At 37.7% G+C, this 25769-nt stretch overlaps 2 protein-coding genes across 5 annotated transcripts in view; one reads left to right on the top strand and one right to left on the bottom strand.

Moving 5' to 3' along the window:
• Positions 1 to 13281, top strand: part of ANKRD34B (ankyrin repeat domain 34B) — a 28734-nt gene extending 15453 nt beyond the window's left edge. Inside the window, exon 2 of the mRNA XM_069085024.1 lies at positions 11064 to 13281. Coding sequence (XP_068941125.1) covers positions 11104 to 12663 — 1560 coding nt within the window. The 5' untranslated portion in view covers positions 11064 to 11103 and the 3' untranslated portion in view covers positions 12664 to 13281. The remainder of the gene's footprint in view (positions 1 to 11063) is intronic.
• An 8770-nt stretch (positions 13282 to 22051) lies between these two features.
• The window catches only part of FAM151B (family with sequence similarity 151 member B), a 51879-nt gene continuing 48161 nt past the window's right edge, over positions 22052 to 25769 (bottom strand). For all 4 annotated transcript variants that reach the window (XM_069085021.1, XM_069085020.1, XM_069085023.1 and 1 more), the window contains one exon: positions 22052 to 22227. In XM_069085021.1, coding sequence (XP_068941122.1) covers positions 22071 to 22227 — 157 coding nt within the window. In that variant the 3' untranslated portion in view covers positions 22052 to 22070. The remainder of the gene's footprint in view (positions 22228 to 25769) is intronic.

The following is a 25769-nucleotide window of genomic DNA, read 5'->3' as shown; positions in this document are numbered from 1 at the left end:
ATAGATAGATAGATAGATAGATAGATAGATAGATAGATAGATAGATATTTGTAATGTCCTCCTTAAGGCAATGGAAGGAATATAGCAGGGGGTTTGTTGGATGCAGATCTTACCTCCTGAGGAGAGCTGAATGTTAAATTTTCAGTGTGAACCTTTACACCTGAGAAATAAGCAAACACTACAAGTCAGAGCTTGAGTTATTGTTTTGTTGATTGTCTAGTTTTTAAAAAGTCATTGGTAAAATTTTAATAATGCATATTAAACAAAAAAGTGTATCAAGCATACATTTGCCCATTCATGTTTCCCTATCTTCTCACAAATTTAGCAATTTTAGCAAGAGCTAAAAATTCCAAAAAAAAACCGCAGCCAATCTCAATCCCCACACTGCAGGGTAAAGCAGCACTCACTGTTTGCTCCCTTGTGGTCCCTGTACTACACAAGATTTGACCTGCTAGGTGGATGGATAAAATGGAAAACGTGCTGAACTGGGGCTTAGGAATACCTGAGTTTGAATCCTGCCTCAAAGACTTGCTAGCTTGTATTCTACTGGAAAAGTACCATTGGGAAGTTACTAACATGGGAAGGCTTCATGGAGGAGGTATATTTTGAAGGCTTTAAAGGATCCCAGGCAAGTCATTTAAAACCCCCTTATCCTTGATTTTCTTCTGTGTAAAATGGATATAATAATGGAATATCCTTCACAGGATTGTTGTGAGGATCCAGCGAAGTGATATGTGTGAAGCAGCATATAAATGTTAGCTATTGTAATTATTACAAACATATTTCCTCCTGTTTCCCACTGTGGAACTTGTCGTCTACTGGAAAAGTACAACCAGAAAGTTACTAACAGTAAAGTTACTAGGTTTCATGGGTGAAGTAGCTTTTGAGTTGGGTTTTAAAGGTTTCAATAAGTACTTAATTCACAAGGTTATTGAGAGGCCAAAATGAGATAATACATGTACAATACTTCACAGATTTAAAAGACTAATGCCTATTGTTACCATTTTGGCTATTTTTATTACTATTACTAGGCAAAGAAAACAGGGGAGGGAGGACTTTCCAGGCATCTGTGGGTGAGGTCGCATAATTCATTTACCTTGATAGTAAATTAATTTACATAGAAAATCCATTTACTGTACTACCTACAAGATGATGGTCTTTTCTTTCTTTGTCATCCTGTTGCCTCCTTTACAGAGCACTTATAGATAATACGGCATTCAGAGCCTACATCTGGCACGCATTTAATCAACACAGTTCAACAAACATTCAAGAGGAGGCCAAAAATTTTGTACATCACTCTGTGGCACATATGTCAAGCTGAAATGAGCTCTTCAGAACATTGCACACACACGTACACACACACACGCACTTATGCACACACTGCATATACCTAATTAGGTTATTTCATTGAGATCTAAATCAATAGGTATTTTCTTCAATGACTGCTTTGTGCATACATTTGGTAGTGTTGGTGTTGTAGGGGATGCAGAAAAAATAGATGACACCAATTACTGCCTTCAAGTAGTTTATGATCTAGAAACAGGAGGAATAAGTGCTTTGGAAAATATTGTGAAAATAAATAACAATTGTCATAACACATATATTGCTTCCTATTAAAGTTGTGAATTAGTTTTGTTATATTATCACATTCTTAGCTTAATTTGGTACTAAATTGATTTTTTTTTCTGGATCATTTAACACTTTTCTGAAGCAAAATGAATTCATGTGTGTGTGTATGTTGCTGTAGTAGAAAATACTTTCATATTCCATGGTATCCTGTTGTGCTATTGGAATGAACACTGGTCTGAGAATCAAGAATCTTGAGTTCTAATTCCAATCTAGGCAATGAATGCCCATGGGTTTAGACACTCAATCCTCTCTGCTACAAAATGAGATTGGACTAAATGGGCCTTGAGGTTTCTTCTAGCACTAACATTTTTCTTCATTGCTTAGTTCATCATTTACTTTAAATATGCTGAATATGGAAGATAAATTTGGCCTCACCATATATTTCTTTGCTTACTATATAGGTAAAACTACTTTCTGACATCTAAAGAAAAAACTATTCTTTCATTGTTAATATTTATCTTTTTTGCAAATTTTATTATTTATTTTAAACTTAAATACAAAATGAGAAAAGAAAAAACAAACATTGCCATGTACACAGCAGGAGATGAGGATTCAATATAAAACAATAAATTTCAATTTCAAGAAAATTTACATAATAAATGCTACACTTTGTTTTCAAAGCTGCCTAGTTTTTGTTTCCTTGTAGATTTCTGATTGTTACTATTTATAAAACAAACTTTTGGATTTACCCAATCAATACAAAAAAGAAATGAAAGCACGGTATTTAAGTACTCTCTTAGCTAATTAGGAACTTGTTGATACAGCATTAACTTAAGATACTAAGGGGTTGAAAACTTTAATAAATTTATTATTCAGTGCAGTATCAATGTTGAAAGGGACTTGAGAGCACATGTAGTCCAGCCTGACCATGAATCCCCTTGAAAATCTCCCTAACAAGTAGTCACCCAAACTCTCCTTGAAGAGACCTCCAATGAGGGAGAACCTACTACCACCCAAAGCAGACCGTTCCAATTTGTATGGCTCTGGTTGTTAGAAAGTTGTCTGCTTTTCTGCGTCTTCCACCAATTGCTTCTTTCCTCTTGGGCCAAGTAAAAAAGTACAAAAATTCTTAGGAAAATCCTTCAGATTCTTGAAGACAACCATCACTCCCCACCAAAAATTCTCTCCTCCCAACTGAAAATCCCCAATTCCTTCAATGAATCCTCCTTTGATAGTGTTTTAAATTTTTTTCACCATCTTAGTTGTTTTCTTTTGTACATGAGTCAATGTGGCAGTGTCTTCTGAAATCTGGAGTTTATCCCAGATATAATCTTTTTTAAAATTATTTTAAAATTCGATTTTATGTTTATTTTTAGTTTACATCATTCATTTCCACAAGATTTGAGTTACAAATTTTCTCCCCGTCTTTCCCATACCCACCACCCCAAAACCGCGATCCCACTGTATACGCCCTGTCCCAATCTGCTATCTCCTATATCCTCCCCCAGCCCCCTTCGACTTTACAGTAGGACAAGATGTATCTCTATACCCCAGTACCTGTATATCTTATTTCCCAGTTGCATGTAAAATAATAATAATATACTTTTTAAACATTTGATTTTAAAACTTTGAATTCCAGATTCTTTCTCATCCTCCCTCATCACCCAAATTTACTGGGAAGATAAGCAATTCAATATAGGTTGTACATGTACGATGCAAAACATTTCCACAGTGGATAAATCATGAAAGACTGACTATATTTCCCTCTATCCTATCCCACCCTGTAATGGGAATGTAAATTTTGAAGATCTTCCCTGCCCCTAGGCTAAAGTGGAGGAGCCTGGGGTGGGAGGCTTGTTTTTCAGTAGATACTTCTTGATTGGCCAGTGAGTCAATAAGGTTGTTACATTCTCTGAGCCAGGAGAAGGCTATATAAGCCCTGATGTGTAGCTTTGTTTTGGGGCTCACTTTGAGAAGTGTTCTGTGATTTGATCTGGATTCTGGGAAGCCGTTGTCCAGAGCCCCCGGCTTTGAAAAACCCAGATGTTGAAACCCAGATGTTGATTTGGTATGGATGTAATGGCTTGACAGTTTGGAAAGCTGTCTACTTGATCTGTTTCTTCTTGATAATTCTGCCTGTATACTTTGAAGTTTGGGGTGCTGACCTTTTTCCCCTGAACTAGGTAAATGATACATGTTTGACTGATTAAAGTAAGCTTGTTAACCCATTTTGAGTTGCTTTCCTTTATCAAAGCTGATCCAAGAACCTGTGGTGACAGCAAACCCTGAGGACGCTTGGGGTGCTTGCTGCTACACACCCCCAACTTGTTCTATTCTCTACATTGACCCTTTCTTTTTTCAGAAGTGTGTGCTTCTAACTTCCCTCCTCCCCAACCTGCCCTCCCTTCCATCATCCCCCATCTCATCCCCTTCCCCCCTACTCTCCTGTAGGGCAAGATATTTAATGTGTATGTCATTCCCTCCCTAAGCCAAATTCAATGAGACTAAGATTGACCCATTCCCTTTTGCATTCCTGTTCTTCTCCTCCATTGTTACAGTTTTCCTTTGCCTCTTCTATATGAGATAATTTATTCCATTCTGTCTCTCCCCATCTCCTCTCATTATATTCCTCTCTCACCTCTCAATTTCACCTTTTAAGTATCATCCCTTCCTATTCAATTGGTCCTGTGCCTTCATCTATGTATACCTGTACACATATATACACACACTCACGTATGTATTCATATGCCCATATACCCTCCTATATAGACATATATATGTAGGTATACATACATATATATATATATATATGTATATATTTTACTATTCCCTTCCACTATCCTCATACTGAAAAAAGTTTCATAAGTTACAATTATTGTTTCTCCATGTAGGAATGTAAATAGTTCAACTTTGATAAGTGGCTTATGATTTTTTTCCCTGTTTACTTTCTCGTGTTTTTCTTGCTTCTTGTATCTGAATGTCAAATTTTCTATTCAACTCTAGTTTTTTTCATTTAATGCTTGAAAGTCCTCTATTCCATTGAATGACCATATTTTCCACTGAAACATGATACTCAATTTTGCTGGGTAGGTGATTCTTGGTTTTAATCCTAGCTCCTTTGACCTCCAGAATATCATACTCCAAGCCCTTTGATCCCTCAGTGTAGAAGCTGCCAGATCCTGTGTTACCCTGATTGTGTTTCCACAATATTAAAATTGTTTCTTCCTGGCTCCTTGTAATATTTTCTCCTTGATCTGGGAACTCCAGAACCTGGCTATAATATTACTAGGAGTTTTCTTCTTGAGATCTGTTTCAGGAGGTGATTGGTAGGTTCTTTCAACCTCTATTTTGACCTCTGGTTCTAAAACATCAGGACAATTTTCCTTGAGAATTTCTTGAAGGATGATTTCTAAGGAAATTCTTAGAATTCAAGAAAATCTTGAAGGATGATTTTTTGATCATGGCTTTCAGGTAGTCCAATAATTTTTAAAAATTATCTCTCCTGGATCTATTTTCCAAGTCAATGGCTTTTCCAATGAGATATTTCACATTGCCTTCTATTTTTTCATTTGTTTGGATCTGTTTAATAGTATCTTGATTTCTCATAAAGTCACTAGCTTCTATTTGCTCCAGTCTAATTCTGAAGGAATGATTCTCTTCAGTGAGCTTTTGAGCTTCTTTTTCCATCTGGCAAATTCGGCTTTTTAAGGAATTCTTCTCCTCATTGTCTTTTTGAGCCTCTTTTGCCATTTGAGTTAGTCTATTTTTTTGCCTTTTGGAGGGCAATTGGGATTAAGTAACTTGCCCAAGGTTACACGGCTAGTTGTTGTTGTTGTTGTTGTTGTTGTTGTTGTTGTTATGTGTGTGTGAAGTGTCTGAGGCCAGAACTGAACTCAGGTCCTCCTGACTCCAGGGCCAGCGCTTTACTCACTGTACCACCTAGCTGCCCCGAGTTAGTCTATTTTTTAAGCTGTTATTTTCTTCAGTCAAGTTGTTGACTCTCTTTTCATGATTTTCTTGCATCATTCTCATTTCTCTTCACAATTTTTCCTCCACTTCTCTTATTTGGTTTTCAAATTTCTTCTTAAGTTCCTCTATGGCCTGTAACCAGCTTGTACTTTTCTTGGAAGCTTTTGGTACAGGAGTTCTGACTTCGTTGTCTTCTTCCTATTCCATGTTTTGATCCTTTTTGTCCCCAAAAGAGGAATCTAAAGCCGAATTGCTCGGCTTGCTTTGCTTCCTTTGCTTGTTCATGTTGCCACTCAATTACTTGACTTTTGAGCTTTTTGTCACAGTAGAACTCTGCTTCCAGAGAGGAGAGCTTTGTCCCAAATTGCTGGGGTTTTTGCAGCTGCTGGTGCTATTAGTTGGCTGCCCTCTCCAAAGCCTCCACATGCTCTGGCACCTGGTCACCCACCCCAGAACCTCCACCCAGGACAGGGATCCAGATCCAAGCAGGTTAAAGCAAGAGCGATTACCCCTCAGACTGGTTGCTTGGTCCCCCTACAATCTGTAGGCCAGGAGCTCTGAAGCAGCCACATGGCAGCTGCTTCTGCACTTCAGCCGCTTCTCCCTCTGGGGAGCAGAGGCCAGAATGTACTCCATCCCCGCCCCCAGTTCCAACAGAGTACTTCACTGATGTTTTACTTTGTCTTTGGCATTTATGGGTTGATATTTCTGGAAATTGCCACAGCTGCTGGTGATCTACTCTCCAGAAGTTCCTCCACCCACGGCTGGTCGGGGTGCCTTGGGGCTAAAACCAGGGCTGGGCTCAGCTCCCAGTGAGCTGCAATGGACCCTTCCTCCCAGCTTGCCGGGCTGCCTTCGGTGGGAAATTTGTTTCTGTCATTTTGTGGGTTCTATAACCCTAAATTTTGTTTAGAGTCATTTTTTATAGGTATTTGAGGTGGTTATAGAGGGAGCACATGGAATTTTCCTGCATCTATACCTCTATCCTGGCTCCGCCCCCAGATATAATCTTACCAAGGCATGCTAATAAGTAAGCAAAAAGCAATTATTGAGCACCTGCTATGTGCTAGGCACTGTGTCAAACATTAAGGATATAATGATAAAAATAAAACAGCCCCATGCCTTTGAGGAGCTTACATTCTAGTGGAAGGAAATAACATGTGTACAGAGAATTAACACAAAATATAAATCAAAGAACAACTGGGTGGGGGTTATCTAGCTTCCTTAAAGACTTTGGTCAAGAACCATTTCTAATAGGAGGTCTTTCCCAGACATCCCCACTTTTTCCCTTTTACTTTTATTTTTGGAGTGGGAAAGTCAAGGCAATTGGGATTAAGTGACTTGCCCAATGTCACACGGTAGTAAATGTGTCAAGTATCTGAGGCCAAATTTGAACTCAGGTCCTCCTCCAGGGCCGGTGCTCTATTCACTACGTGACCTGGCTGTCCCCTACTTTCCCTTTTAAAGCTACCTTCTATCTACTGTATGTACCTAATACGTGTGTATCTATGTGTGTTTTTATGTATGTATGTATATGTTGTATCCTTGATTATTAGAATGTAAGTTCTTTGAATGTAGGGACAATTTTTGCTTTTTCTTTATATCAACAGGGTTTAGCACAGTGCCTGGTACATGGCAAGAGCTTAATAAATGATTGATTGCTTTGTGAACAGGTAGCATATATAAAATGAGTCATATCTGACAGGTTTCTAACACACCTCTAAAATTTCAACAGTAGTTATATTTGCATCAAATGAAATTTTAATCAGAGCCAACAGGAACAGAGAATCCAACCTTATTCTGCTTGAACATGTAGATATTTCATACAAGAGTATAGGAACCAAACCAGCAAGAGTGAATTATTTGACAAGTGTTTACCTTTTGAGAAGTCAGCATTCAGTTCTTTGAAAACTCCACAGGATTATTCAATTCTTCATGGTCTGCTGATTATTTTTTCACTGGAAACATTAGTCTTTCAAACTCTAAAACAATGCTTCAGAAATTACCCATGCTTCAGACCTTCAGCTTTTTGAGCATGAGTCCAGAGACAGAAACCTCTTGTGACTGTTTCACTGACAAGTAGAGAAAGCCTGGGTCAGGTGCTACCACTTCGCACTCTGAACCGTTCTTGAGGACCAGCTCAGGGACCCCTTCCAGGATGCCTCCAGTCAGAGGAGGGGAGGTTTTAAAAATACATTTTATTGATGCTTATGGGTTTTATATGTCAATCACTCCCCAGTAAACAACCCCTATAGTATCTCCATTTAAAAAATTAATTAAAACTGTTATTGTTACTACTTATAACTAAAACTAATTGTGATTGTTACTGACAGTTTGTTCAACTTTCTATTCTTTTTTTCTCTATTTTTAATTTAACCATTTTTAACACTAGTTAACACAGTGCCTGGCATATAATAGATGTTATTAAATGGTAGTTGATTGAATGATTGATTGAACAAAGAAACAAAGTGTATTTTAATCTCATTTTTCTGGAATCAGCATCAACCATTGTATTTCAATTTTGTGTAACATGCATTTTATTTATTTTAGTGATGCCTTTTTTTTTTGGTAATACATTTATTTGTAAATATGTTTTTTCCTCCTGCCCCTAGCCCAACTCCTAGGGACTTTTCTTGTAAGGAAGATTACAAAAAAAGAAAAAGATAAAAGAATTCAGCAAAACTGACCAACATGTTGACTGCTTCTAACAGGATATACAACATTTCATAATTGTAGTTTTCCCATCCCCCAGCCCCTGCGAAAACCTCTTGAATGAAAGAAGAGACATCCATTTTCTCCCCTGTGAGGCCAAATTTTGTCATTATAAATTGCATAGCATTTGGCTTTATTTTATTGTTCTTTCTCTTTATAATATCGTAGTTATCATGTATGTTGCTTCCCTGATTCTGCTTGCTTCACTTTGCAGTTCATAAAAGTTTTACCAGGTTTTTTTGAATTCTTCATATTTGTTATTTCTCATAGTGCAGTAGTACTCAAAGTAATATAACATTTATCAAAATAAAAATAAAACCAATTAAATTTATTCTGTGTCCTCTTTTGGAAACCATCTGTTTACTTAAAACCATTGCTTTGTTCCTTTATAAGAAATGTATTTAGCTATAGTTAATGTGTATTTTCTGCTTATTCTATCAGTCTTACATTGCATCACTTCAAATATGTCTTTCCAAATTTCTTTGTATTATTCAGGTTTGCCTCATTATAGTAATTACCTCATTATTTAATTAACCATTCCCCAATGTTTGGACATTTGTCATTTCAAGTTCTGCACTACTATAAAGTAGCTGTTAAAATTTTTGATATTTGATTTTTAATATAATATCTTTTTTTCTTTACAGTAACATCTTTAGGTCCTAGCCCTAACAATAGAATTATTGGGTCAAAGGGTGTGATCAGTTTAGAAGTTTACTAAAATTCCAGCAGCAATGGGAAAGTGTTCCTATCTTTGCAAACCTGCCAACACTGATTTTTTTCCCTCTCTTATGTCAATTTGATTATTGTAATGTAGTGTTCAGCTGTCTTGATTTATGATTCTCTCTGATGGTTAGAAATATGAATAGCTTTTCACGTGGCTGTAATATACTAATAGCTACATTGTAGAGGACCAGCTTTAGAATCACATCCTTCTTTTGATACAGACTAACTACAGTGTCTAGGTAGTATGGTAGAGAAAGGACTGGGCTCAGAGCACCAGTTCAAATCCTGCCTCAGACATTTATTAGTTATATAACCCTAGCCAAGTCACTTAGCCTCCTTGTCCCTCAGTTTCCTCTTATGTAAAATGATAGATTTGGACTGGATGGTTTTTGAAGGGCCTTTCCAGCTGTAGTGAATCTATGAACCTATGAACCACGCTATCAGGGGAGAAACAACTGCATTAAGAGTCAGGTAACTTATTACAACTCTAAGTTACAGGCAAGGGGCTGATCTGAATACACAGAGATAGTTTCCACACCAGGAGTTGTACATACTAGTGAAATCTCAGGTTTGAACTTCCCTCTCCTCCCTCCAAAAATTCCTCCTTCAAAAATTGTTCAGATCCTTTGACTCTTCCTCTCTAAGGGATTGTATGTTATTCTGAAGCACAAATAGACTTATAAAACATCTATGTCCAACCTTTATCTGATGTATCTGTAATGTTTTTCTCAATGTTTTCCCTTCTTTTCTTTTTAAAAGATTGCTTTTGTTTATAAAAAAAATTTCTTTGTGTAATTAAAGCATCAGTATTTTCTCTAATAATTTCTTCCATTTGCTCGATATTTTTTCTCTCTCCACAATTAAGACAAGTCTATTGTTCAGTTTTCTTCTGGACTTTTAAAATATTTAATTCATTGATTTAGAGTCTAGTATTGCACATGATCTAAGGCATGAATCTAAACCCATTTTTCATCTCTGTGGTTATTTAATTTTCCAAGATTTTATTGAATTAAATTTTTAAATTCTATCCTTCCAGATTTTAAAAATTATTATTGATACTAATAATCTCTCCCATATATTAGTTTCTACTTCTCTCTCCTCTGCTGTGATCCATTGGTCTGCTTCTTCTGGTAACAGACAGTTCTTATAATTACTGCTTCAGAATATACTTTGAAATCCCTTTATGTCAGTCCCTGGGGAGAGTGGGCTCAGATTTAGAGCAGTTTCTATGTAGCAAAATGTCAAAATGCAGCATAGTCACTGCATGAATCAGCTTCTCAGCTACCACTGAGTTAGGTTCTAAAGATCTTTCTGTGAAGCTTCAATGCCGGAGTAGCTAGTTCCAAAGCACAACATGGACTCTCTTCTGGGACCTCAGGTGTCTCACTTTCTGGACCTTTTGAAGCTCAGGAAGTCTTAGTTATCTACTATCTTTTTCTGGTAGAAGTGGAAAGAATAGGCACAACAACCACAGAAGCAACAACTCTTGAGCCACATGGGCCTGAGAACTCTCTCTCCACTAAGAATTTAGCCCTCACTTCCTTATTTGAACAGCACCAAGAAAGAAAAAGTCAGACCAAGAGTCAGATCCAGGCTACTAAATCTCCAGTTACTCTGCTGATCAACAATGTGTGTAGTCATCATCCAATTATCAGACCATAGCTACTTTTACAGAATGTCTGTTGAGGCTCCACCAAAGGAGCGTTAACCTTCACCAGGCCCCTCTGAAGGCTCCCTAACCTCTTCCATTTGGCGATTGCATCAACTTCTCCTCTCCCCCTCCATTACAGCCGTACCACTTATTGCATTTCATGTCATAACCATGAAAGTTCAATGTGTTGTTCGAAAAAAATGACATTTTTTATTCCTAAAAGACAGTTACCAATATGAAATGCATAGTGAAATTTGTATCTCATGTGATTCTGTATTGCATTTTGCACGACTCATTTTCATGAAAATTGTTTAATTATCATTCCCCTTTATAGCTTCTGTCTACTGTGCTTTCCCCAGAAATTAAGAACTAGTAATGCAGCGACTATAAATTGGGATTTTGAGTTTGGCTAATATTTTTCATGTTCTTCTCTAACTAGGTCGTTGTCACCCCTGCAGTTTGGTTTATAGAGCTTTGAGATGGATGAAGCCATAGAGTTTTCGAATGATGGAAACTCCCTGATAAAAGCAGTCTATCAAAGTCGACTTCGCCTGACCAGACTCTTGTTGGAAGGTGGCGCCTACATCAATGAGAGTAACGATCGTGGGGAAACCCCTTTAATGATAGCTTGTAAGACCAAGCATGTTGATCACCAGAGCGTCAGCAAAGTCAAAATGGTCAAGTATCTGTTGGAAAATAATGCTGATCCTAACATACAAGACAAAACTGGAAAAACAGCCTTGATGCACGCTTGCTTAGAAAAGGCGGGTCCTGAAATAGTCTCTTTGCTGATAAAAAGTGGTGCCGACTTGAGTCTGCAAGACCACGCTGGTTATTCAGCCCTGGTTTATGCTATCAATTCAGAGGACAGAGATACCCTGAAGGTTCTCCTCAATGCTTGTAAGGCCAAAGGAAAAGAAGTTATCATAATCACGACTGCTAAGTCTCCCTCGGGGAGGCACACTACTAAACAGTATTTGAATATGCCCCCTGGGGATATGGAGGAATTTCATTCTCCAACCTCCTGTAGGACCCCTTCGGAAATAGAGATTAAAACTGCTTCTTCTCCTCGATCAAACTCCTCTGAAATGGATAAAGGGCTTTTGGGCTTTAAAGATCTGGATCTTTCAGGTAGCAGTGACGATGCTTCAGAACCAGGTTCCCCTACTGGAAGGCCTGCTGCAGTTCATAGTGGGCCTAAGCTGGGCCAAGCGCAACACCTGCAATTAGATCCTTGGATAAAAAGCCCTCCTTCACTCTTGCACCAGGGTAAAGTGGCCTCCTTACAAGAAGAACTTCAGGATATTACACCGGAGGAAGAATTCTCTCTGAAAATAAACGGGCTAGCCTTATCCAAGCGGTTTATCACCCGACACCAAAGTATTGATGTGAAAGATGCTGCACACTTGTTAAAGGCCTTTGAACAGGCTGGTTCCAGGAAGCTGTCTTATGATGAGATCTATTCCCAGCCCTTCTTTTCAGAAGGAAGCACTCCCTGCAGCGACATCCCTGTGGACCAGGACCCTGAGTCAGCAGCCCAGGCAATGTTTGTTTCTACCCTGAGAAGTATTGTCCAAAAGAGAAGCTCTGGGGCAAATCACTATAGTTCAGATTCTCAGCTCACTACCGGTCTCACTCTGCCAACTTCAGAAGATGCAAAAACATTTGTAGGAAAGAAAAAAATCCTCTCTCCATCTCCACCAGTGCTGGCGGGGTCCAAAGAATTGCCAGAGAATGTGCCTCCCGGTCCGCTAAGCAGGAGAAATCACGCAATGCTGGAAAGGCGGGGTTCGGGGGCGTTCCCACTAGATCACACCGCACAAACCCGTCCAGGGTTTCTTCCCCCTTTAAATGTGAATTCCTATCCTCCAATCCCGGATATCGGTGTAAGCAACAAGATTTCCAGTCTCTTTTCTTGTGGACAAAAGATCCTCATGCCAACAGTCCCTGCGTTTCCCAAAGAGTTCAAAAGCAAGAAGATGTTGTTAAGGAGACAATCGTTACAAACAGAACAAATTAAGCAATTGGTAAATTTTTAAAAGATGGTCAATAAACACATTTACATGACGTGTATGAGTCTGAAAGACAGAAGGAGCCTTAAATGGTTATGTAGTCCATCCTCCTTCCTCCATGGAAGCAGTCTGTAAGTCAATGGGTATCCATTAGGAGTAAAGCATGATTTTAGGCACTGTGGTTATAGACCTTTAGATAAAAGAGATAGTCACTGCCTTGGGGCAGTTATAAACACCTAAACTATCGTGTGTGTGTGTGTGTGTGTGTGTGTGTGTGTGTCTCTCTCTCTCTCTCTCTCTCTCTCTCTTAGTCTGGTGAGAAAACTTTCCACCAATACAGATGTACAACTTACCTGTAACTTGCTTAGCATAGTGCCTGGCACATAGTAGGTGCTAAATAAATGCTTGACTGACTGACTTTATAGAGTCAGTTGCCTTGAATACTAGGAAGTGAAGTGACTTTCCCAGGGTCACACAGCCAGAATGTTCCAGAAGTAGGATTTGAACCCACCTTTTCCTGACTCTCAGGCCAGCTCTCCATCCACCACCAAATGGCCTCTCACAACAAGTGCAAAGTTGAAGGTCCTATTTCTAATAGACCTTTCATCTTCCCCATAATAACCATGTTTCATAACCTTCATGTGGTCCAAGTTTTTCACTTGAATAAAAATCAATAAAGAAAAAAGATCACAAGGTTTTGCTTCAGTTCTACAGACTCTTCATATTTACCCAAATATTTTATAAAGTAACTCTGTTTTAAGTCAATGAATATTAAAGGAGTCCATACCGTCCAAGGTATAAAATTAAAACATTATGGCCATTATAAAATTTTCTAGCTATCCTCCTCCCCCCCCCACCACCAAAAAAAAGTGAAACAAACCATCTTATGGGTAAGTATGAATTTGATTAAAATAAAAAATAAAACACATTGCAGTGATATTAATAAATCTATTTTGGTAATATAATCAGCTGCTACATCACCATGAGAACACTGACCAATGTGGCAAAGTGCTATTTCAATTCATACCTCTGTCTGTGTCTGGTTATTCTCTGAGATGCTTTCTTCTCCATACTTATTAACTTCTATGACCATCAATGGAAATTCTCTTTAGATTGCCAATAGTAAAATATACATATTATTATAGGTCAAAAGTAAAGAAAAACTCATTTTGAATTATATAAATAAATTAAGGGGTTATTTTCAAAGAAGCACCCATTTAATTGAGAACAAATTATCTTTAGTTTCTGGTAAGCACTGATTAAATGTTCATTTAGTTTAAATATTGAATATAAGGTTATATTTAAGTAAGAAACCCAATAGAAACTTAATAAGAGAGTGTACTAACTGGTTATAGATTTAATTCTAAACATTTGATTTCGGATTTGCAATGAAGCTAGGCATATTTGTGTAGACTTGTAGCTGTATATCCCCAAATGGTATTCAAGTATAGTATTTCCATTCATCTAGTTTTTTAGGACCTGGGAATAACTTCCAAACAATATAAAATGAAAACCATTGTCTTATTATCATTTGGAAATATGATGTTACAAAATACCATTCCTTGTCTTGGACATAGTAGTTACATAACAAACTATGAACAAAATTACATAGCACCTGAAAATATGAATTTAATATTTGTGGTTCACAGCTTTCGATATTTCTTCACATTACTCTAGCATTAACCTAATAAATAATTGTGTAGGAAAACAATTCTGTATTTCCTAATTTCCAGTTTATGTTGCTTTTCTTGGTAATTTGACAGAAGCAAGTTGCACTGTATGTGGTAGTGGGTTAGTTGTGTGTAGTTGAATATTTTAAAGAAAATAAATATTTAATTGCAGGATTTTGTTACTTGATGTTTCTGTGGATGAATCATTTGATCAAAGAAATCTTTTTTTTGATCCAGACCATCGTTCTAAGGAAATATACCCAGTGTTTATAGATGTTGTTGTTGCTCAGTCATTTCAGGTGTGTTCGACTCTCCATGACCCCATTTTTGGGGTTTTCTCGGCAAAGATACTGGAGTGGTTTGCCATTTCCTTCTCCAGGTGTTTATAGATGGCTAAGCCCATTGTTACACTTTTTAATACTTGCAGAATTGTTTGCTTTTTAGATTTAAAGATGTACATTGGAAAGAACGTGCATATGGTTCTATTCCTAAACCAGTATATTCCATAAATAAAGACTTTAAAATGTAGTTTTGAATGTTGTCTGCCTTTGACTTCTTGTTTATTAAATGAAAAATATTTGTATTGATTTCACAAAAATTATTTCATTTCGTTACATTTGAGATTATTTTGAGATAAAGAAAACCATAGAATTACAGCTCCTTACTGATCTTACTCCTTGAAAGAAATGAAGTATTGTGAGCTATGTTTAAAGCATTTTGAAATATGCTAGCAATCATCACTTAAAAGTTTATGGATCAAGTTTTTTTTTTTTATTTGTAAGGGCTCCAAAGGGATTATTTCTCAATACCTACTAATCCCTAGGGTCAATAATGCAAAAGTTGCAAATACATTTTTATGAGACATAGCAATGGCACCAAGAAAACCAAAAAAACACATTTCCTATATTCTTAGCTAGTGCTTAATGGATATAATAGGCATCCATCCTGTTCTCCATCCCCTGTACTCATTACAAAAGAAAAGTCTCTTTTTTTTTTCTCTTTTCTAGTTTCCTGTGCCTTTGACAATGTCCTTAAAAAGACTCAAAATAGGAAAACAAAATAAAACACTCAATGAGAGATGATTGGAAAATTGCAGCAATTTCTATGTGATGTACTGTGGCCTGTCACTGTGTCAAGGTGTGATGGCAACAACTTTCAATACTTTTGCAATGCAGCTTCCTCATGCCATGTTTAACTTAATATATTTACTTTTTTACTTCTTTAAAACCACCTTAGAAACCCAGTGTCACATTTTTTTTAATGTCCAATGGACTCTTTACAAACATCTTCAACTTAAATGTAATGAAAATTGCATGGAATTGCTGTTTATAGGTTTTTATTTAAAAACAAAAATAAATAAATACAAAATTTGTATAAGGAAGGTGTTTTCTGAGTCACAAAGCACCAAATCGCCAGGGTGGAAAACAAGGTCTATACAAAAATGTGTAGACAGAAATGAAAGCTGTAATGCAATTCATGAACATCAGTGAGGACTCTCAGCCTCCACTATTTAGAAGCCCTGATGTTTTTACTTTAGCATTTGAGTTGATGACTAAGTTCTGATGGTCCTTTCAATTTTGTACAGTAATCAGTGCTTTCACTTGCCAATATGTGAATGTGTGGGTGGTGGATGAGGGTAGGGTAGAAAAGTAGCTATTATTGTTCTATTACTTGTAGGACTTCTCCGTTTAGGCTGTAGGGCTAGTGTGCTGAGGAACTGTTCGGTAGAGAAAGAACCAAAATCTAAGGCAAAAATAAAATTGAGTGAGAGGAACCAGTGCCTTCACTTAGAAGGAAAGAGGGGAGAGAGACAAAAAGCAGTCCTGTTATCACCACTCAGGTGCTCATAGACTAGAAGAGAATATGAAAAAACCTCTTGGTGGGTTCATAATGTGTGCTGTTTGCATTATGTGAACAATGGTCTGGCCTCAGGAGAACTCCTTAGTACAAGATTTCCACCCCCTTTCAGCATTTTCCTTCTATATAATGAAGGAAGCACTTCTCTCCCAGATGGCTGGTGGGTTATTCTGAACAGTGAATAAATGCTTAAATACAGGAGCTATATGCACAGATAGAATTTGTGTCTCAGTTGTCTCTAAGTATATCAGATATAAGTGCCAGTATCTGTTTGGACCTACAGTTTGCAAAATGGTTTTGTGAGGCAGGTACTATAGATATTTAAAATTAATAATCATTTTGGATCATTTGAATCCTAATAAGGGCCAAAGCCTGAACTAATCAATGAGACATTCTTTGCTTTGCTCTAAAGATGGCCTTTCCTGTGTCAACAACTTTAAGACCAGATGAGGCTAACCAGGAGTATTCTTCCTGTTTGTGAACATTAAGGACAGGATGCCTGCAATCAGACATTATCTTAAATAGTGGGGCTTCTCTTACCTTGGTATCCTAGGGATATGTGCTATACAGGGGAAACAGATATCCTGGGATCATAATTTCCAATTGACACTACTTTATTAATTGCCTTGTCTTATTGTATTTACAACTTATTCAACTACAAAACTTCCTTTCTCATAGTATGGTTAAACACATAAATCTGAGGGATACACACGTTCTGAGATTGGGATTATTCTAAACCAAATTTAAACCTGGTCATTCTTTTGTCAGTCAGAAGGTTTGTTTTTTAGTTTGGTGGGGGTTTTTTTTGGCTCCATAATCATATATCTGCTTGCTTTAAGGGAATAAACAATATGAATTTATATATCACCTAGTCTGCCTCTTTTAACAAAACTTTCAGGTTGACAAAATGTATAAATCATGGAATCAGAGACCTAGAAATGACCTAAGGGAGCATTTAGTCCAACCCCCTATTTTCCAGACATGGAAACCAAGGCTCAGAAAAGTGAAGTGGTTTGTCCTAGTTACACAGATAGTAATCATTAGATGTAGGATTTGAACCCAGATCCTCTGACTCCAGAGTCAGCACTTGCTCCATTGTGCCACAAGTCTCAGAAAGCTTAAATGGCTGCCCAGGGGTCAAACAGCACATGTCAGAGGAAGGATCCAAATCTGTCTCTCTTGACTGCAAGACCAGTGCTCCATCATACTCTGACACCTGTCTCATGTATGCGGAGGCAATAGCATTCACTACCACACCTGTATGGGCATTGCTTTTCCCATAGCCAGATCTTTCCATGTATTTTCCCTGTCTCAATCTGTTCTGCAGATTGCTATGTGTTCATTATCCACTGCTTTTGTTGCCTATTAAAACCCCTGGAAGATATCACAAAATGTCAGCTTACTGGGTTTCCAGAGGTTCTATACACACTCTTCTACATATGGCTTACATTTTAGAAAGAGTTCTGTAATAGGAAAGAGTAAATCTGAAAAGAAAAACAATGGGGTTTTTTGTGCTATTTCCCGTGATAGTACCAAGAATTTTAAAAATATATATAGAAAAATGTGACTCGCACCTGCATTTTCTTAACATCTGTCTGCTGAAAAACTGATATTAGGTAATAGTTCATTACCTTTCATTGCCCCGTGGTCCCCCATCCCAGACCTGCCCATCCCAGCCATCTCACTGTTCCTGTCACTTAGCTATCTGGAGGGAAGCTGACCAGGCTGCAGTTACATCTAAATCTCAGCAGGACACCAGATGTGGCCAGTTCGCCTCCAGCTGGACTTGGCTGCATGGCCTTCTGCATATCCTGGCAAAGGGAGGTTTCACTGAAGAACGTTCAGCCTGAATCTCCTAGTATTCACAGTATTTTGAAGAGACCAAGGTTCTTTTTCCTCCTTAACAGTGTTTTATTTTTTTTTCCAATTACATATAGTTTTCAACATTCATTTTTATAAAATGTTGAGTTCTAAATTTTTCTCCCAGCAAGCAATCTGATATAGCTTATACATATACAATCATGTTAAACATATTTCCACATCAGATTAAGCCTCTTTTTAACTGGCCATCTAGCATCACTATCACTGGCTACACAGAAGGTAATAGCTGATGTCAGTGGGATGTGGTTTAGTGAAAAAGAAGCATTACGGGGAAGCTAGGTGGCGCAGTTAGTACAGCACCGGCCCCAGAGTCAGAGGAACCGAGTTCGGTTCTGGCCTCAGACTTAACACCCACACACAAAAACTAGCTGTGTGACCTTGGGCAAGTTACTTAACCCCAACTGCCCTCCAAAAAGCAAAAATAAATAAATAAATAAAAAGCATTACTATAATAGAGAAAGCAGCCAACTTGAATCTGAATCTCATCACCACAGACAACCCGCAGGGACACACACATAGCACACAGACTTCCCTTCTTTTTCCATGGATTGGCAGCTGGCCATCTTTGCAAATGAGATGCCAGGGGAAAATACCCAGGGGGTCACAGAATACCATCCTTTTATCACTGTGTCATTCATTTGGCCTCTGCTCCCATCCTAATCCAGCTCCCAGTCTGCAAGCTACCCCAATTATCCAGTTTAAAGAATACATCAGCATTATCTAAAGCACAGCTTCCCTGCTTAAATTATCTCTTGGTGTGGATTGAAGCTACAAGAGCCATTTCTTGCATATTAGTATTATTCCATGATGAAAACTGGTTTGGTCCAGACATAAAGGAAACTTTAGTCCAACAGAGAAAATTTTTACAATCTGTATTCTGTATCCCAGATAAAACACTAAGCAATATAAGTGAAGTGGTTTTAAATTCCTTACCTCCCTGTACCTAATATCTAGTCAGTTGCCAAATCATATTGTTCCTAACTAATCTCTTCCCTTCTCTCTTGGCTGCTGCCGTAGTTCAGGATCTTTTCACCTGACCTGGACTATGATAATGCCCTCTTAATACCCTCCCAGTCTCAAGTGTCTCCTTACAATCCATTCTCCACATAGATGCCAAAGGAATTGTCCTGAAGGAAGGAAGGAAAAAAGCACCTACCAACATAGCAGGCACTGTACTAAACACTTTACAAACATTATCTCATTTAATCCTCACAACAACCATGCAGGTTAGGGGCTTTTATAATCCCCATTTTACACTTGAGGAAACTGAGGCAGATAGCAGTTCAATGACTAGCCCAGGGTCACACAGCACGTGTCTAAGGCCACCTTTGAACTCAGGTCTTCTTGATTTCAGGCCCAGAGTTCTGTCCACTGCTGCCAAAGCATGTGCCACTATCACTCCCCTAACTTAAACTCCCAGTGTTTTCCTATTGCCTCCAAGGTCATGGTAAGAGGTGAGATCTGAACCCAGGTCTTCAGACACCATACCTGGTATTCTTTTCCACTGAAAAAGTCCTTCACAGCCTTACTTTGTTCTATCTTCAGTCATTATTGCACATAATTTTCCACATACCCTACCATCCAGCTCAGCTAGGATTTTTGCTGTTCCTTATGTAGTGAGAGGAGATGGAGCTTTATGTGTAGAGAAAGGGCTGGAAGGGAGGCAGGATAGACACCTCTAGCCTCTTCTCCCCCAACCCTTCTCCAAGGGAAACTTTCATTTCTGCCAGGAAGGAAAACAGGAAGTCGGGGACCAAGGCCACACTGCTCTCCTGGGATGGGGGGGAGGGGTGCTGGGCTAGAATGTCCTTTTTGCCCCCCTAAATACTGCTTGTCCAGAGGAAGTGATAGGGTTTAATCTAACTTCTATTCGCTATGTCATTTGGAGGTGAAGGGGACTCTAAGCTCTATATTCAAGGCTTGACCCTTTTCCCACCTAATCCCAACTCTATAATGAAAACACAAAGCAAACAGCAAAGAAATTCACTTATCCAAATCACAGCAAAACAGAAATAAGAGAAAGCATATGGACAATATATTCCAGACAAAAGAATATATACCAGACAATACAGAATGCAGGCACTTTCCCATTGGGAATGAGTTAACTTCAACCAAGAGAGAAGGCCCTAGATCTCACCCAAAAGGAAACTCCCTACAGTCTCTAATGTAACAAGCTCGGAATAGGGACATGATGGAAACTACCTGCTCTTCTCATGTTTTTCCAGTCTTGTCCCTAGAAGTCAAAAGCCAAGAGTGGTAGAAGTGACTCAATGATCAAGGAAGACCTGAGTTTGAACTCACAAAGGGAAGTGGTGGTTCTCTTGCTTGAAGGGTTCCCAAAGAGGGCTGGCCCTGAAATCTCAAATAGGGATGCGAAGCTTTATGAGTTCCCCAAAACTCAAAGGGGATCAGTAAAGGCTGGAGCTCTTTCACCTCTTACCAACTCTGCCTTGCCCCTCATGCAGGATGGGGCCTTCATTTCCACCAACAAAGAGAGAGTCCCATACCAATGGGTTTTGGCATAGGGGTCACACTTGCATATGACACTCCATCTCCTCCCTCCATGCCTTGTACTAACAGTACTTTATGCATGGGATGCCCTACCTCCTGAATCCTCAGGTTCCTCGGAAGCTCACCTCAAGTTCTACAGTCTACACAAAGCTTTTCCTGATCCTCCCAGCTGCTAGTGCCTTCCCCATCGTATTTATTTGGTATGTGCTCGTGTATGCACGTCTCTTCTGGCAGAATCTAAGTTTCACGAGGGAAGAAATTATTTTGCTTATGTATCCCCAGTGCCCAGTGCCTGGCACACTGATGGTACTTAATAAGTGCTTGTGGATTGACTGTAGTTCTAAGGGAGAACATTCTGGCAATGAGTGAAGGATGAAGAAAGAGAGAAGAGGTGGAAAAGATCTATTATAAAGCTATTAAAATAATACCAGTAAATGCAAATGAAGGCCTAAACAAGGATGAATAAACATAGGAGAATGGACAGAGGTGGACTCTGTGTGTGTGTGTGTACATATGTATGTATGTGTATATTTCTGTACATACACATAAATACACACACTGACAGACAGATAGGCAATTGGGGCTAAGTAACTTGCCCAGTAACTTGTCACACAGCTAGGAAGTGTAGGAGGCCAGAGTTGAACTCACATCCCCTTGACCCCAGGGCTGGTGCCACCTGGATGCCCCCTTGAGAGATATTTCAGAAGTGAAACTTAAAAGTTTATTAGATGTGGAGGAGGAGGGGCTGCCAGGTGGCTCAGCAAGTAAGAGCACCGGCCCCAGAGTCAGGATGAACTGGGATCAAATCCGGGCTTAGACACTCAGCACCACACCCAGAAATAACTGGCCGTGTAGCCTTGAGCAAGTTACTTAACCCCAATTGCTTAGGGGCAGCCAGGTGGCTCAGAGAGTAAGAGCACCGGCCCCAGAGTTGGGATGACCTGGGTTTGAATCCGGGCTCAGACACTTAGCACCACACCCAGAGATAACTGGCCGTGTAATCTTGAGCAAGTTACTTAACCCCGATTGCTAAAGAAAAAAAAAAAGATGCGGGGGAGGGGAGAAGAAAGAATCCATAGCATTAATGGTTTTGAACTTGGGTGATTAGGAGGATAGTGGAGCTATCAATGGGCAGTTGGTGGCACAGTGGATAGAGCATTAGGCCTGGAGTTAGGAGGACCTGAGTTCAAATCTGGCCTCAGACACTTACTAGCTGTGTGACCCTGGGCAAGTCACTTCACCTGTTTGCCTCAGTTGCTTCATCTGTAAAATGAGCTCGAGAAGGAAATGGAAAACCATTCCAGTATCTGTGCCAAGAAAACCCCAAATGGGGTCACAAAGAGTCAGACACAACCAAAACAACTCAACAATAATGGAGCCATCAACAGACAAACCTGTAAAGCATAACAATGTGTAACTGTAACATACGAAGTAATTCAGGTTGCTTTTTTAAGTCCAAAGCAAATTAGATATGTGAAATAAGAATGTATGAAATATAGTTTGTAAGATCTTTTATTATTCAGTTTTTATTCCAATAGCTTGTTTGAATTCTTGGTTTTGTGGCTCTAAGATATCATAGAAAACTTGCTTCTTCCCAAAGTGTTCTCTGATATAAAGCAAATCTTCAGTGGAATATTTATCATCTTTTCCTGTCCAAATAGTCAGACTGTACCTGCATTAAAATAAAAAAAAAGAAACAGTTGTAAATAAAATCAGATGGTGACAAAAAATTTTAGTAAGTGTTAAAATAATGACTTAAGATTTATTTTTTCAATAATACGTAGATTACATATATTGTATGTATGCATACATACACACACATACATATATACATATATATCAGATGGAAGAATTTTATATGGGTGAACTACTTAGAAAGTGAAAATAAGTCGATTTAGGTGTATTTCTGGTTTCTGTTTCCATGATCACATTTCTTTTTCACAAAAATAGAATAAATGAAATTATCTGTATCTGAATTAGATAACTCTCATATCGATAGAAGCATCACATCAATGTTTAGTGACTATAAGAAGCCTGGCATAAGGCACTAGTTTTCATGTTGTGCTACAACTAATCAAGAAAACTGGTCCTCATATCCACACATCCCAAGTGGTGGGGGTTTCTTGATAACAAAAAAGATAATAGTACCTTAAGTTTGTGTAGTGGTTTATAGCTGAGGAAACACTTTATAGAGATTTTATGTGATCCTCAAACAAGTCTGGGATGTAGGATCAGAAGAATGGTAGAAAAGGTAACAACATCTTGTTAAAATAACACATTTCTGCTCTTAAGGGATAGAGAAGGGTTATACTAGCCTGCTAATGATAAAAGAGATGAAAGTATAGCAGATGCTGGTGTCTAGTAGCATTTCAGTAGAATGACAAATGGATGAGAATTTCTGAACTACCACAGTAGTTCTGCATGAGAATGTGGAACAGAAATATCAAATTCTGTCTGTAGCCTTTTTAATGGTACTTTTGTCAAAACAGAATTCTTATTAAATTGCCTTGCCATTTTGTTGACAAACCCTAAAAAAGAAATCAATATAAACATTTAGGAGGGCATGTTCCAGTATTACTCTTTATTTTTAATATGACATTGTTAAAATCAAACTACTCAGGGGTATCCAATATATGAATTTAAATCAAATCAATTTAAATACTCAATTATAAATTTATACTAATATTAAAATGGATCAATAGATCCTTGAAAACAATCTAAATTTTTATTTTTATCATAGGAATAGGAATTATAAATGATTATTTTGGAACTTGAGAAGTAGCATTGATTAATGGAAAGGTTTGTTGTGAGGAAAGTACTTTAATCTTAAAGTATTATATACATGTGAAACAGTACATTTATTTATATCTATAGCATGAATCCAAAAATAATACCTCCTTTGTGCTAGCTTCATTTGTATTACAAAAAACAATTCTTAAGAGTATAATGATAACATATAATAGCTCTCAGGTGATATTAGAATATGCACTGAAAGTAGGCCAATGGAAAGGCCTAGAATTGAATGAACAGAGACTGAAATATCTTCTATCCCATGATGCCAGGTCAGAGTTCAAGACGAAGCAGATTAAGAAAAGTGACTAAAAAAATTATACTACATGCTACCAAATAAAGATAACTACTCTTTAAATACATGTATTTCCAATAAAAAAAAGTTCAACACTCATTTTTACTAAAAAACACTTGGAAATACTGGCATAAATGAATTTATCCCTAAAATGACAAAAAAATTTTTTTTTCTCTAAAACCATCAGCAAGCATTATTTGTAATGGGGATAAACTAGAAGCCTTTCCAGTAAGATCAGAAATGAAACAAGGATACCCATTATTACCAAAATTATTCAATATTGTTTTGAAAATCCAATGAAAAAAAGTAAAACTTTTTTTTACTCTCATTTTTACTAAAAAACACTTGGAAATACTGGTATAAATGAATTTATCCCTAAAATGACAAAAAAATTTTTTTTATCTAAAACCATCAGCAAGCATTATTTATAATGGGGATAAACTAGAAGCCTTTCCAGTAAGATCAGAAATGAAACAAGGATACCCATTATTACCAATATTATTCAATATTATTTTGGAAATCCCATGAAAAAAAGTAAAACCTTCCTGGGCAAAGAAACCAACTTTTATTAAAACAAAGGTGGTGGTCTGCAGTTCACACAGTATGGTCTGAGATCATGAAATACAAAATTCACATTTATTTCTAGGTTACTTGTTGTACAGTGGTTTATAGCTCAACAATGCCCTCTACTTTTTTGCAGATCAGTCCACTATATTTTTGTAGGCTTTGATGTCCTAGCAAAGTCCTTTACATTCCAGAGGGCTTTCTTTCTTCATCATTTTTAATATAAAGATTAATATGCAGATATGATTTTTATGGTCATGTATTTAAGATCTGTAATGATTACTCTGTAATGATTATGGTTACACTCTCTAAGGTTAACTAACACAAGTTAGTTAACTACATCATAGTTTCAGTTACATAGGTATTCACCTGGGGCTATATTTTTAGTATAAATCATACAATTACTTCTTATCCTATTAAAATGATTGTAGTTGATAAATGATTACAAAGCAAAGTATTCAAGGCATTGACTACTGATCTTTCCTGTTATACCTAGCAATATCAATGAGAAGAAAAAGAAATAGAAGAAATCAGAATAGGGAATGAGGTAATAAAACTATCTCTTTTTGTAGACCTCTTTTATGGTAGCTCTCTTTGTGGTGGCAAAGAACTGGAAATCGCAGATTTGCCCATCAACTGGGAAGTGGCTGAACAAGTTGTGGTATAAGACTGTGATGGAATACTACTGTGCTCTAAGACATGATGAGCTCAATGATCTTAGAAAAACATGGGAAGACCTGCACAAAGAAATGAAGAGTGAAATGAGCAGAACCAAGAGAACCCTGTATACAGTAACAGCAATACTTTGAATGAGTAAGTTATTTTGACTATTACAAATACCCAAATGAACTACAAAAAACATATGAAGAAAAACATTATCTGAATTCAGAGAAAGAAGTGATAAGTAGAAGTATGTATAGAATAAGTTTACATATATGTACCTATCTATGTCTAATGGTGGTCAGCTGGGGGGGGAAGGAGGGAAAATTCATATAATTTTGTTGTATATTTGAAAGAAACAGCAGGTTGTGCATAGTAGACTTGCAGTTTCACGTGAAATCATCTTTTTTTTATTATACTGTATTATGAAAATTGTTATTTTATTCCAGAAGTTAAAAATAAAATTTAATAATGAAAAATATATAGCCTTTTATTTTTGAAGATGACTATGAAATTGACTACCATATGTAGGTTCAGGTGTGACTGAAAAGCCTAACCTGACATTAATAATCATTTCCATACTGCCTAGGCATGAACTGCCATGCATTTAGGAGGCCATCAATAAATAATGAATGACTAGTGAGCAGCTGTAGAAGGTACCTGAAAAACCCATGGGTGCTTGCAACTTTGATTCTTATACTAGAGCTTGACTCAAAACATTCACTCAGTAATCAAACAATCCACAAGTATTTCTTAAGCACCTCCTAGGTGTCAGTCACAGTGTCAGATGGGGTGAAGAAAGGAAGATAGGCAGGGAGGGAGGAAGGGAGAGAGGAAGGGAGGAAGGGAGGAAGGAAAGAAGGAAGGAAGGAAGGAAGGAAGGAAGGAAGGAAGGAAGGAAGGAA

The sequence above is a fragment of the Petaurus breviceps genome, unplaced genomic scaffold, assembly GCF_028583685.1.
Source record: "Petaurus breviceps papuanus isolate PSGF00001 unplaced genomic scaffold, PetGlider_PUasm1.0 175, whole genome shotgun sequence".
Lineage (NCBI taxonomy): Eukaryota > Metazoa > Chordata > Mammalia > Diprotodontia > Petauridae > Petaurus > Petaurus breviceps.
This window is presented reverse-complemented; position numbering and strand designations above follow the sequence as displayed.